At 40.8% G+C, this 14277-nt stretch overlaps 1 protein-coding gene across 2 annotated transcripts in view; it reads left to right on the plus strand.

The window, feature by feature from the left end:
• The window catches only part of fbln2 (fibulin 2), a 72448-nt gene that overhangs the window by 26818 nt on the left and 31353 nt on the right, over nucleotides 1-14277 (plus strand). For both annotated transcript variants that reach the window (XM_053438339.1, XM_053438344.1), the window contains exons 3-5: nucleotides 2987-3110; nucleotides 6248-6377; nucleotides 9574-9760. In XM_053438339.1, the coding sequence (XP_053294314.1) occupies nucleotides 2987-3110; nucleotides 6248-6377; nucleotides 9574-9760 (441 nt within the window). The remainder of the gene's footprint in view (nucleotides 1-2986; nucleotides 3111-6247; nucleotides 6378-9573; nucleotides 9761-14277) is intronic.

Consider the following 14277-nt stretch of genomic DNA (forward strand, 5'->3'; position numbering starts at 1 on the left):
GAGCAGGGTGAATATACCTAATTCCACAAGCGTCTGTCTGTCTGTCTGTCTGTATGTTGAACACATATGTTGAACCGTTCATCTAATTGTCTATTGTAAATTGCCTGAGAAAGTACAGTGTCAATTTGGTGACTTGGACGAGTTCAATATTAATAAAAATTGACCAGCAATGTATGTGTGTGTGTGTGTGTGTGTGTGTTGTGGGCGGGGGGGGGGGGGGGACTTTGGTTAAACTGCAGTAATTGGGTCGAACCACGAGTCTAAATCTTTTTAGTTTACTTTTTAATGCATTATATTCTTTGTGTTTTTTCATTCAGGCGTGTATGTAGGCGCTACTCCCCATCATAGTAAAAGTAAAGTAAAAGCACAACGTTGTGAGCTTGGGTCTGAACATTATGTCAGTTTCTTAACAGGCCTCTGAAATAGCTGACAAGCCATGATTTGTACCTAACAGCATTTTAGTAAATAGTTCAAACTTTAGCCGCACATGTGATCAGTAAAAAAGTAAATCCATTTTCATTTAATGAAATACATTCACTATAAAACCTTCTTCGGAGATAAACCTTCTAAGGCAGGTAGGATGAAGTCAAACTTCACTCTGATCCATAGACTGTTAGCTCTGCACACAACGTCCAGCACTCAAACAATACAAAGTGACAGTATATTGTAAAACCGTTTGAGGTTGACAAAGAATGACAAGGAATGATGCTGTAGTAGCTCCAGAGCATTAACACAGGACATGAGAACAGGCATGTTTAGAACGAACACTGCACTAGTTTGAACAATATGTAAATGTTCTGTTATGTATATAAGCCAGCAATGGTTTATTGAGATAATAAACAAAAGCTCTTTGTCAGTGGCTTTTCTTCAAAGGGCACAGAGGTAATTTTGCTGTGTGTGCGTGTGTGTGTGTGTGTGTGTGTGTGTGTGTGTGTGTGTGTGTGTGTGTGTGTGTGTGTGTGTGTGTGTGTGTGTGTGTGTGTGTGTGTGTGTGTGTGTGTGTGTGTGTGTGTGTGTGTGTGTGTGTGTGTGTGTGTGTGTGTGTGTGTGTGTGCGTGCGTGTGCGCCCGTGGGTGCGTGTGCGCTGGAGCTAGTATGTGGATAAAGGCAGCAGGGTGAGACAGCATTGGGTCTGACGTGGAGGTGATGGGGAAGCTGACGAGCTTGTGACTCTCAGTAGTGCCAGACAGCAGCAGCTGCTTCCTCACACTGCTCATCCACCAACTGAGCTCCATGCGAAGCAGCCAGGCTGACTGTTACACACTCAGCAGTGGGGGGGCGTTTTGGTCTGTGGGACCTGCAGAGAAGTGAAGAATGTCAGTGATTGCTATGACGGCTGCCACATCAGCAATTGACGTAGGCAAGGTTTGCTTCAAATTGCATAACTGGAAGAAAAAATTATTTTTCTGAAAAGCATCAGCAGAAATGTGAGATTTAGCAATAGCTAATGCATTCATTCATTTCTGGAGATTTAATGGGATCCCGGCTGAAAATGTTTCATGCTCGTTTCTTTGCATCGATGACATTGAAATGATCCATTTTTCCTTTGAACAATTAGATGGCAAATTGGAGATGGTTTTGAAGATTTTATTTCGGTAATCACTTCACTAAACGACTGAAATGGCCTTTTAATAATGACAGTTGATTGAATTCACAGAGCCATTCATAAGGCTTTCATACGCCAACTTCATCAACCAGTCAGTCGAACTTCCACGATGATTCATCATCAACTGTGATTGAGTGAATAAAAAACAAATGAAAAGCATTATGTCAAACCAAATCCAACTATAGAATCATGTTATGGCCAATAATTAAGTTTTTGACAAATCACCCACAAAAAACAAGGTTAAACCTTTTCTAAATCTGTCAACAATACCTGAAAAGGGTCATAAAAGTGAAGTTCATGTCTGAGTTGTTGCTCTGGAAACATTCCAATTTTGGTGACGTCAGAATTTATTTGGTAAATGACAATACCACAAACAAATGATGTTCTTACCCCACCTGCACTTTTACAGGTAAAAGTTTCCTGTCCAACAACGACAGGTCGACATCAGTCCTGCATACTTTGTCCTCTTTTAGCTGTTACTCTGCCACCTTTTCTTTTACTCTTCCTTATTTCATCCAACAACTTCCTATGCATTTTCTGCTGTGGCTCTGCCAGGATGTCTTCATTGAGAATGGTGGTTGTTTGTGTTTGGAGTGCGTCGTAAAGCAGGTCGTAATGTTCCAATATGGTACAGTAGAGTTACATAGTCTAGGTGTCCAGGGGGCGCTGTGGCAATGACAGAAATAGCTATTATTCATTTGTGTACAATCACACTGATTTGAAGCTATTATTTTAAGGTATTAAAACTATCTATGGCTTTTATAGCTACAACACATATACCCAAACATAAAGATATGCAATTCATCAGGTCTTACAATCTCATCTCATACTGGCATTATCTATGTATTTTTAGTTGGCTGGCCTGCATCCCTCTTATAACTGTCAAGGTAAAATAATTGAATCACTAAATAAATGTCATCCTTCCTGAGAAATTATAACTTCAGATACATTTTGTCAAAAATTCACGAGCTTAGCCAATGCAGGTGTTTTCAGTTCACTCAGACGATTCATCCTGTAGAGTTTCATGTTTGTCCAAACCTCGGAGGTGATTCATCTGAAGTTAAACACTGACTCTGTCACACTGAGGACTCACATCCAACTTGTGTGAACTATTTATAGAAGTAACTGAGACCATAAAATGGGCTACTGTACTCTGGTGACAGGGCTGCAGCTCCTCACTCAGCTGTGGAAGTCTTACAGGCGCCTTTGAGGCCTGGTGCAGTCTACCATATGTTTCTGTCGGACTGCTCACTCTGCACTGCTCAGGCCTCCGTCTGTTCCCTACACTGTAGCAGAGCAGACATGGAGGATTTAACTGTTTTTATTCCATCAGTCGTGTGTGTGCTGATGTATGCATACCCGCATGTCTCTGTGCCGCAGGTCCAGGTGCTTCTGCTGAGGAGCTGCTGCAGAGCTGCTGCGCAGCTGGTCAGAGATGGTTCGCTGAAAACCTCCACTGCAACCTCATGCCTCTGCTGACCAATGACAAGCACTCTGTATGCAGGTAAGTGACGTGGCCTTAGGTGTGTAACAGTTATAAAGCTATACAGACCCTTGGAATTTGCTTTGAGGAAATAAATAATTTAATTGGTAGGATGAAACGTCAGTGGATGGAAAACCACCCCAGGCGTTAGCATAAGTGCTAGGCCCCAGTTACTTTTCCAGTGAAATATAGCTTAACATAAGATTATTTTAAAGGGGCCTACCACCAATTTCACAACAGATTAATTCTTGTACTCGTAAAGTCTGAGCAGAATACAGCTTAGTTTTACAGAGAAAGAAAGCACATACAGTTTTGAGGTCTAAGGTTTATTTAGTCAGTTAGGCTATTTGGATGTCATATGGACACTGTGTGGCCCAGTCAGGATATCTTTACATTTGCTTTGATTTTAACATTCTTCTTGCTCTGTATTTCCTGTACATGGTGCCAAATCCCAACACTATACATCTCAAGGCTCTTTAGAGAGAAAAGGTCAAGACCTAAACAAATGGCGGCGACATGTATGCGGAGACAATAGATAAGACCTCAAATCTCAAGAAGACCAGCACTGCTCCCGTGAGAGCAGTGTGGCCGCTGCAACCTGATATCATTGGCGTCTAAAAGACAATCCCTGTTGCACACATGCCATTCACACGGTCGCTCACGCAGCCAGGTTGGCCCGAGTATCAGGGTGGGAAGCCTGCCTTTGGGCTAGTGGGAGAAATATTTGGGTGAGAGGCGAGAGGAGGAAGGATGAAGAGAGACACTAAGGCTATATCCACATTACTATGTTTTCATTTCAAAGCACATCAACTACAGAAACGCCTGGAGTCCAAATTTCTCCATTTTAACCCTTTGATACACAAGCTATGCAAACCCCTTTTAAGGCCCAACATGGGTCAAAAATGACCCGTATTGACCTACAATGTTATTTCATGCACAGCTGAGTGTTTCTTTGCTATATTTTTGGAAATCAATTTATTTCATCGTTTAATATCCAAAGTATTCATTAAATAGCTTGTTTTTGATTACCATAAATCATTATTTAAATGTTCAATTTATGAACTAAAATATTTTTTGTATTTTTACATCAAGTTTACACACATGGGTCAAAAATGACCCGATGGAGTTTTAATAGTAAATATCTTTGCCATAAATTTACTTCATCATTCAGAATTCCAAGAGTTCCTCAATTAACTTGTTTTTATTCATAAATAATTCTTATTTTCATTTGTCCCTTTTTACTTTTTTAATAAAAATCATATTTGTATCACTAGGTTCAACATGGGTCAAAAACGACCCGTATTCATTTCACATGTTATTTCATGCATGGCTGTGCTTCTTTGCTATATCTTTTAAAATCTATTTATTTAATCATTTAATATTATAAAGTATTAATTAAAATATCTTGTTTTTGATTACCACAAATCATTATTTTCATTTTCTCTGTCTTCATTTTTGAAATAAAATAGTTTTGTATTACCACATCAAGTTTACACACATGGGTCAAAAATGACCCATGTATGCAAGTGTGAATTTGATAGGAACCTTTGATTTGTAAATGTTTGGAGTTATGAACATGTTTACTGTGGACAACTTTTCACATGCCACACTTGTCAGAACTACTTGTTCTGACAAGTAGACTATGTCTATGTGCAGTTATCTTTTCACATGATATCAAATACTTTCTTAGGTAAAACAATTGTAAAATAACACTTACAAGAATCAGATGTGCGAAAACACAGTAAACATGTTCCTAACTACAAATATTTACATATCATAGGTTCCTATCAAATTCACACTCGCATAAATGGGTCATTTTTGACCCATGTGTGTAAACTTGTTGTAGTAATACAAAAACTATTTTAGTTCTAAAATTAAGACAGAGAAAATGAAAATAATGATTTGTGGTAATCAAGATATTTTAATTAGTTCTTTGTAATATTAAATGATTAAATAAATAGATTTTAAAAGATATAGCACAGAAGCACAGCCATGCATGAAATAACATGTCCCATGTTGACCCATGTTGTGCCTTAGAAGGGTAATGATACAAAAAAGATTTTTATTAAAAAAGTAAAAAAGGACAAATGAAAATAAGAATTTGTAATGATCCAAAACAAGTTAATTGAGGAATTCCTGGAAATCTGAATGATGAAATAATTTTATTGCAAAGATATTTACAAGTAAAACTCAATCAGGTCACTTTTGACCCATGTTGTGTATCAAAGGGTTAAGAGCGGCTAAAACAGCGAAGTTTGAAAACAATGCTTTCAGTCTGGACGGACGGAAAACAGAGATGTTTTGGAAACAATGATGTAGACACTCACAGCAGCTTGCTGGTTGGGTCTTTTCGGGTTGGGGTTAGCCTTCTCTGATTCTTCAGTGTCCTACGTGATCCCCCTCTGGAAGAAAACAACCAATATCTGCCTCAGCTACCAGTGTAAAACCCAACATGAATAATCAATAACAAATGTGGCTGAACCTGTTGTTTTTGCTAACAGCTGTTAAATTCTACATTTTATAATAATGCAACTGCTTACATGCTTAAAATGTGAGCTATTGTTCACCCAATTTGTGTTAAGACAGGCACTCACTCACATGCCTAGTGCATATGATGGTCACATGATACGCATATGCACAGTGATCGTTTAGTTATGAAATGCTGTTTACTAACATACACCTAGTGCTATGAATGTAGCCTAACAACATTTGTTTGGATTTAATATAAGCACCATCAGAATTGTTATAAGGTTGAATGTATAGACTCTTATAGACATAATCTATTCATTAATAATAACAGCTAAATAATAGCAATAGTTATAATGATAATAATTTTCAAAGTAAAGAGAGAGGTCCTAAAAAACCTTATTTATATTTAATATTTTGTTCCTCGTATGTGGCTTGATACAGCACATGTACAGTGACTGTAAAGGTTTTATTGATTCGCTGAATTTCTGATTCACTACGACCTTAAACCAGGTTCTGACCCGGGGGTCTTTGAGTTGAACTCAACCAGTCTATTTGCAGGATTAAAAAGGATCTTCTACCGTTTTGTGACCATTAATTTGTCTAACACGATTTTTATTCAGTAAAGTCTATGAAAATGTCCATGTCAGAATGTTAATATGTTTGTGTGTGCGTGTGTGTGTGTGTTTCAGTGTGGTACAGAATCACTGCTGTCTCAGCTCAGTGAAGGAGAGCCAGTGCGACACAGGTATGACTTCAGCCAGACGAGGGGACACATGTGAAGTGGATCAGGAGGATCAGTGCTCAGACGACTCCTTCCAGGTACATCACTGTGCTGTTTTACAACAGTTAGGGTGTCTGCCACAAAGTAGTACTCTAATTAGATGGCACGCAGTGAAGAGTGCGGGAGGAAGATGACTAAGTCATCAGGGATGATAATGCCCACATTCCCCACCCTCTAAGGTTTGTAGAAAACCCTGAGCTGATTACAGGTTGTTACTTTTACCTCTTGAATAGACGATGAGCTGTTTTTGTGAGTCAGGTTGAGTGGGACTCACGGTTTCAGACCGTTCAAAACAACAAAAGAATAAATCATCAGCTGTGGACAGGGGTGGACTGGGACAAAAATTCAGCCCTGGCATTGTCTGTCCAGACCAGCCCACTACATTATCAGCGGACATCACATAGAAGTCCACAAATCTCGCGGCATCTTCTCTCATGCATACTACTGTTACCACCTAGCTCAAAGATGGCAACAAGAAGGGAGGCCACACACAAACCTCTCAAGCCAAAAGTACATTTATTTAACTCCAAATCAAGATAGCTCTAACTACGTAGTGGGATGTGTAAAATATGTTACGCGTCAGTGGTGTTAACAGTGTTTGGATGTGTGACATTAAGGTGTGATGTATGTTGTAAGGTGCAGAAGCAAAGAAAAACAAAGGCTGAGGGCCCCATGCCCCTGGAAGCAGCCTTTAGATCTGCAGCTGAAGCCCAGCCCAAAAGGGCAGGCCCAGGGTGACGCCCCTGTTAGCTCTACCTGTGTCTGGAAAACAACTCCTCAGGCTCTCACATGTCAAATGGTCAACCTGAGAAGGACATGGATACATTATAATGTCTCTAATCATCACAAATTAAGTATGATTTCATAAAACATGAAAAATGATAAACTCACCAGACTAGAGGAGACTGAACAGACATGGTACAGTGAAGGCAGAGAGTGGAGGCAGAGAGCAAGTCCTCGAACATGGACAGAGGGGGAACAACTCCTCAGGCTCTCACATGTCAAGTGGTCGACCTGAGAAGGATATGGATACATTATAATGTCTGAAAAATAAAGAAAATATTTTCCTCTGTCCTGCACCTAGAGTTGAGAACTTTTTGGATGTGTGTTTCTTTTAAAACCTTTTGAAAATTATATAGTATGAATTTATACATTAAAAAAGACATGATAAACTTACCAAATTCTAACAGTGGTCCCAAATGTCCACATATAAAACAGAGGGAGAACGACTCCTCAAATATATCACAACAACCTGTAATGGAGAATAATTGATCATTTAGTGTACATGATCACACCTTTAAGGATCAACACATAAGCACAATAAAACTTCTGAAAAGAATTAGCTTGATTCTGCATCTCTATTTACAGCTCAGAAAGTTTACTGTTGCTATGGCAACAGTAAACGACGTTAGCAGCTCTTAGCTAGCTTAGCTAAATCATCTGAACAATAATAACCCATAATATCACAATTCGGCATATTAAAACAAAATCAAAAACGTTTTCTACTTTGTTTTGGACATGCTACAAAAATGTAGCCTAGCCAGCCCCAGGCCAACGTTACTTACCATGTCTGCCTCCACTCGCTCATCATTGTCGAGTCCTCCTCGCTCGTCTCCCGGCGCACCTGCTGCTGCTGGGCTGGTGAACCCGGCACCAAACAGGTCCGTCAGTTTGGCACATTTAGCAGCCTCCACCTCCAGAGACTTCAGATTTTTTTCCCGATGCTTCTCAGTGCCACCCGGGCGTTTTTAACTCTTATTATCCATTTTATGTTTCTGTCTCAGCAGCAGCCCGTCCCGCAACTCCCCCCGCCAATGCCATGAGGTCCCGCCCCACCCTGGTTTGTGTTGTGATTGACAGCACTGTCAGGGCTCTCTGAGCCTGTCATCCCATGATTGATCGACAATGACAAACAATAGACCAATAATATGTGTCGATGCTGGCAACACACTGCTAGCCCTCTGTAGCCAATTGGCCGGCCCAATTGGAGGGAATTTAGAGAGGAAGAAGAGAAAAAAAAAAAACATAGCAGACCAGACCGGCCCACATTGGGTCAACGGCCCACCGGGACGATGCCCGGTATGCCAGATGGCCAGTCCACCCCTGGCTGTGGTAGGGTGCTGTGAATCCTGTAGAACTGCCACAGTTACACGACCTGCTTTTATACATGGACTTTCTGGACTTTCTCTGACCAGCCCCCTCGTAGAGGGACAATGGACAAAGTCTCTGGACAAGGTCTCAATGAGGCAATGTGAGAAATCAGAAGATCCTCAGCAGGATTCACCTGGAGCGTATGTTGATGACCTTTCTAACACAGCAAGCAAAAGCAGGGCCACACATGTAGAGGACACAGAGAAAGATGTCAGAAGAGCTTTTTGTGATAAGGACCGTGAAATCTGTGCTGTAATCGAAAACATGTGATGGTTGCAGCGTTACGTCCTTCCTCTGTCTGCTACACCAGACCTCACCTCAACGCTGTGGAGATTTCTTTGCTGTTTGGAATGCCTCTGAGTGATATGTGAAAGGCAAACCCCTAAGAAAGTCCCTACAATTGGAGAATGTTCATCTCTGAAAAATGGCTACAGTAAAAACTGACTCTGTCTGCCTATTTTAGCCTTTAAACTAATTATAACTATCCAGGAATGTTTTGGTGTTTCGGCCAGAGTGAGACTTCAGTTTCAGATACCAGCAGGCAGGCTTTCCTAAAGGTTAGACAGCTTATTTGTGTTTATTGGCAAATAGCTCAAACTCTTGGCAAAGAACTGCCAAAAAACCTCCTGTTTCTCTTTGTGCCCTTCAGACCTGTGAATACTTCCATGTGGAAACTCGAGTCCCGCCTTTGGTCGGAGTCGGCTCAAAAAGCATTCATTGTTTCTCCAAGCAGAGACCTGGTGATTTAGCCCTCGGGCCAACTGTTCATGTGTTGAGGCGGCCGAGCCAAACCACTGTGCCAGGTCATTGTGTTTTAAGGAAAGTTAAAAAAAAAGGGGAAAGCCTGCTTTGCTTTGCATGACATGTGGTTCAACTTGAAGCTGCAGCTGAAATCCTTTGCAGTGTGTTCACAGGGTTGAATTTGCCCACTTGCCTGTGTTGCGGTTACCTGTCCCCCTCCTCAGCTGTTTGCTAATCAGGGCTAAAAGTGGAGGGCCATAAAGAGAGGTGGTGATTAGAGATGTGAAGGGCACGTTACTGACACCCTCCTAATAGGCTCTGCTGCTGTGTCTGGATGTCCAGGTGTGCTGCAGCTGCTGTGCCCTTGGCTTACGAGTGCGCGGCGAAGGAAGGGGCTGTGATGCTCACCAGTACCTGAGCTACCCGTGTGGTCACGTCTTTCTCACCTGCTGCGAGGAAGAGGAAGGTCCCAGCCAGATGCCGCTGAAGAGAAAGCAGAAACCCAGACCAACTCCTATGCCAAAAAAAGGTACCTGTTATCCACCGTACGGCAATTTGTTTCGACAATGAGCTTTTGAAATGGAAAAGAGATTCATCACATTCATAGGTACTGTCAGGATTAACTGTGTGAAAACTATAAAACTCGGTTAATCTTTTAGTAGTAGGAGCTGTTCTTAGAAAAATAATATTTGCTGACTAAACAATGATAGAGTTTACAAAACTTAGAAGTTGTATAGAAGCCTTATATCATATCACATGATCTTCACAATTAGATGGAGGTGTTCCCGAAAAAGGTCAAATTTTAAGATGCATTAAAAAGAGGATTTCTAAAGTGATCAAAAGAAGAAAAAAATGTCAAGATCAGCTTTTCTACAACATCTGGGTAAACTTTATCTGCCCATGAAAATCATGTGTTGTGACTAAAAGATCCTGAAGAACTCACTTTCATTTGTACGCTTTGTAAAATAATACTCATTTCCACATTGTTACCAACATGTTTTCAAGATTTAAGCACAGTTAAGGTCTGTGTGTAGATTATTTAGCCACTCTCGACTAATCAAAGTTCTTAACCACACAACATCCATTCAATCCATCATATACCAAAGGACACACACACATCTGTGCCAGTGAGCACTTAGTTCATGGAAAGCCAGCCTTTTCCCATCATGCATTGTGGTTTTACAGTTGGCAGAGAACAAGGGGAACTTTTAGCTTACTTGATTTCGGGATGTTGTCAAACAAAAAGAAAGTGAACCATTCCTCAGAGTGATATAAAGGAAGATATTTAATACTTTGTGCTCAAGGATCTTCCTGAAGCTGCTTCACCACAATTGGCCCAATGTGTGATACTTTGCAGCTGTGAACAACTCCTTTGCAGACAGGGATTCTTTGTGAATATCCTACAGACACAAAACCTGCTTGGAGTTAGTATGTAGACAAATACACATGTCTCTGAACTAGTCTATACAATAATATACTGTTGCAGTTAAAGGAGTACACAACTGATTTAGCATTGCAGTCCAATAACAGTCTCACCATGCAGAATAAATGTAAAAACAGATAGACATCCATGTAAAGAAACGTAAACCTCCAAAACTATTGGAGCCAATAGACTCGGGCAAGATAAAGAGGTTTCACTTATTCTAACTGCAACCTTGTAGTCTTCAGACCCAATCAATGCTGACTCAGGTGGCGTCACCTAAGGACATTTATCACATTTCACTATAGACTGAATGCTAAGAAGGACGACATGACAGCTCCCAAAAGTGAAGCCAAGTTTGATCTTGATTTCTTCTGGGTGGCTCGGTACAGAACCGGTCGTAAACATCACCTCCTCAATGTTAGTGGAAGGGACATTGACCAAAAAGTAAAAGTACACATTTAAAATATTGTTCTCAAAGATGGTGTGCGTCATTTTATGTGGTTCTATGGGCAGCTGTGCTCAGGAGGTAGAGAGGGTTGGCCACTAACCAGAAGACCAGTGTTTTCGCTGGCACCTCCAGTGTGCATTCTGAAGTGTTCTTCGGCAAGACACTGAACCTCAAATTGCCCCTGATAAGCTGTGCCAACAGTATATGAATAGTGTGTAATAGAAAAGGGGCTGCAGCACCTGTATACCATGGATTGAAACCAAAATCCCCACTGATTGGGGCTGTGGCTCCAAATTATGTCATAATTGCGAGCTGGTTACAAGCTATGGATTGAACACACCTCCCTATGGAGATCCTAAAGTCTTATATGTGCATTTGTCCACATATCACCCCCCACACACACATATAATGAGAACTTCTTCAGCACTAGTTTTAACTTGCCTCCTCAGCATGTCTGCAAACTACTTTTGTTGTCACTGTGGTTGTTGTGGCTTCAACAGACTTTGCACCGTACAGGAACCGTCTTAGGTGGAGCCATTGCTGTTTTGTCCTCGTTGAAGTGCATGTCAGAGGTGGAGCGGGGGCTGAGTTTGATCTTCCAAGAGACAGATGCTCTTGGTTGATCGGTCAGGAGTCATGTTGCCTTTCGGAGTAATGGGGAAAGATATATGCAAGCTGGGATGAATCAGGAACAGATGGCTGCTCAGGCTGTCATCTCTCTACTTGTGCCAGCAAAGTTTTCCTCTGTCTCTGATCCATTACGTACATAATGCCAGACACATTTGCATCCATGAATTCTTAAGAAAATGAGGTTGAGGATAAACATGCTTCATGCAAATTATTCCAATATCCATTTGTTTGTACATCTACAGAGCAGCGGTTTGAATACCGGTGATTTTGTTGGGTGCATTTGATGCATATATCTTGTTTGCAGCTTTAAGCGCCATGAGCAGGGCAACAGCGTCGATGGGTGAAAATAACACTTATTATTATGGATTGGCATGGTATGACAACACATTCATAAGTCTGTTAAATGGTAAATGGTTTTGTATTTATATAGTGCTTTTCTAGTCTTGATGACCACTCAAAGCGCTTTACAGTACAGTTTTACATTCACCCATTCACACATACACACAATCTAATCGCAGCACTTTGTTATTCTATCGGGGGCAATTCAGGGTTCAGCATCTTGCCCAAGGACACTTTGGCAGGCAGATTGGTCAGACTGGGGATTGAACCGCCAACCTTCAGGTTGGAGGACGACCACTCTACCCCTCAGCCACACCCCCCGCAATGCTGTTAGTCAGTTAGTACTTTTCTCTGAGTGTCAGCCTCCCCCAGAAAAGCACATGTATCATCCCCAAATCACTGATATGTGATTTGAGAAACCTTTGTTCATCTTTCCAGTTCATGTCTTGGAGTGGAAGCACAGCATGGATCGGCAGTTCATTATGAGTCAGCCCTCGTGGTTGTACTTTATTGGGAATAGTTGAATGTGGGTATGATGTGAGGTCAGTCTCCACGCTGCCTCCCTGCTGTTATTTCGTTCACAACATCAGAGGAATTCCTCCTAATCCTGCCTTTTAATCGAATCGGCTCTAACTATCGACAGCAGCTCATTTCCCTCAGCTTTAAAATGGGAAATTTGAATGATGTCATCCTGGAGTGGGAATCGTTTAACCTGCTGAAAGCTGTGAAAGGTTTAGGAGCTGCAAAAGAACTGTCAAGCTCTCAGGCACACACACACACACACACACACACACAAACACACACACATACTCAAGATGCATGAAGTATGCCTTTACTTTGTGAGTGTTTTATGGATGAGAAAATGGATGAGGATGCATTGTAATTATTTCCATGGGGGATATGTTTTTAGTCTTATGATTCACTGCCTTTTAATTAAAACAGAAAAAACATTTAATCGCCCTGCTCCTTTGAATTTAAACTCCAGGTAATGACTGTGAGAAATCTAAAAACAGAGAAGTGGGACCGTGATTGTTTCAGTAAACTTTTTGCCCTGACTTTTTGACAGTGCATGTGAAGCATTGACATGTACATGCACAGTGCTGTGTGTTTTTCGATAGTCTTGATTGGGCAAACCAACAAAAACATTTTATTTTTATTTTTGCCTTTAGGTTTTTACTTATGTTTGACAGATTAAAGGGATACTCCTCCAATGTCCCTCATGAAAATCAGTTTACCAGTCATGGTCCCGATGTCACTTCACTGTTATATAGGGCCTTCTGTGGATCTGCAAGGAGCTTCGCAAAGTCTGAGGAAATGACACAAGTAACAAGACTTGAGGTATCGGCTTACAAAGAAAAAATGTCTACGAGAAACTATGAACCAGGGATGTCAGGTTTGTGATTACCAGTCAGGAAGGCTCAAATGAGACACTTGAACTATCAGCGTTATGGGAAATGTAGGACCAAGTGCTTGTGGTGCATGCAACACACTAGAGACTATGAATCAAGAAATCTCAGCCTCCGCTCTTTTCATTTTGAACATTCCACTTTTTGTAAAATGCTAAATCACTTTAGAGGGGAGTCATGACACCTGACTAATTGTACAAATAATCTATGATCTGACAGTTGGAATTCCATTTGGATTTATGGCATGACAGCAATTAGTCCCTGCTGTCTTGCAGTGCGAGCAGTTCTTCAGTCGGATTTCCCATCATTAAACATTATTTGGCTTAACTTTGCTGTGATATTATTAAAACAAAGCAGTAAATTAGGCTCATTTTTTTTCAGGGTCTTCAGTACTGTACATGTACTAAACCTACACCTTCACCATCTGTTTAGAGGACATGGCAATAAAGGAGCAGCATTGTTTGTGTACTGCAGTGTAGAGCCTCTAAGTCATATTGTTATTATATAAATACAATTGTAGTGAAACCTACAATATTTGAATACTTAGAATAATATTAAAATAAAAACATACCCAGATAAGCATGCATATTTGGTTCCTCATTGGTTCTGATAGCAGGTGTATTCTTCCCTGAACCAAACTAAGAGCAGTTAAGAGCAGTTGCTTTCAAATCTAATATACTTTTACCATGGCTCCAAGACAGTGGTTGATTCAGTCCTGAACAGTAATTATTATAATATAACCAGTGACCCTAGATGATACAGGTGGCTTAAGGTCAGTTCTGTAAGCTTGCAATGCTGTT

This window comes from Pleuronectes platessa, chromosome 2, assembly GCF_947347685.1.
Source record: "Pleuronectes platessa chromosome 2, fPlePla1.1, whole genome shotgun sequence".
Lineage (NCBI taxonomy): Eukaryota > Metazoa > Chordata > Actinopteri > Pleuronectiformes > Pleuronectidae > Pleuronectes > Pleuronectes platessa.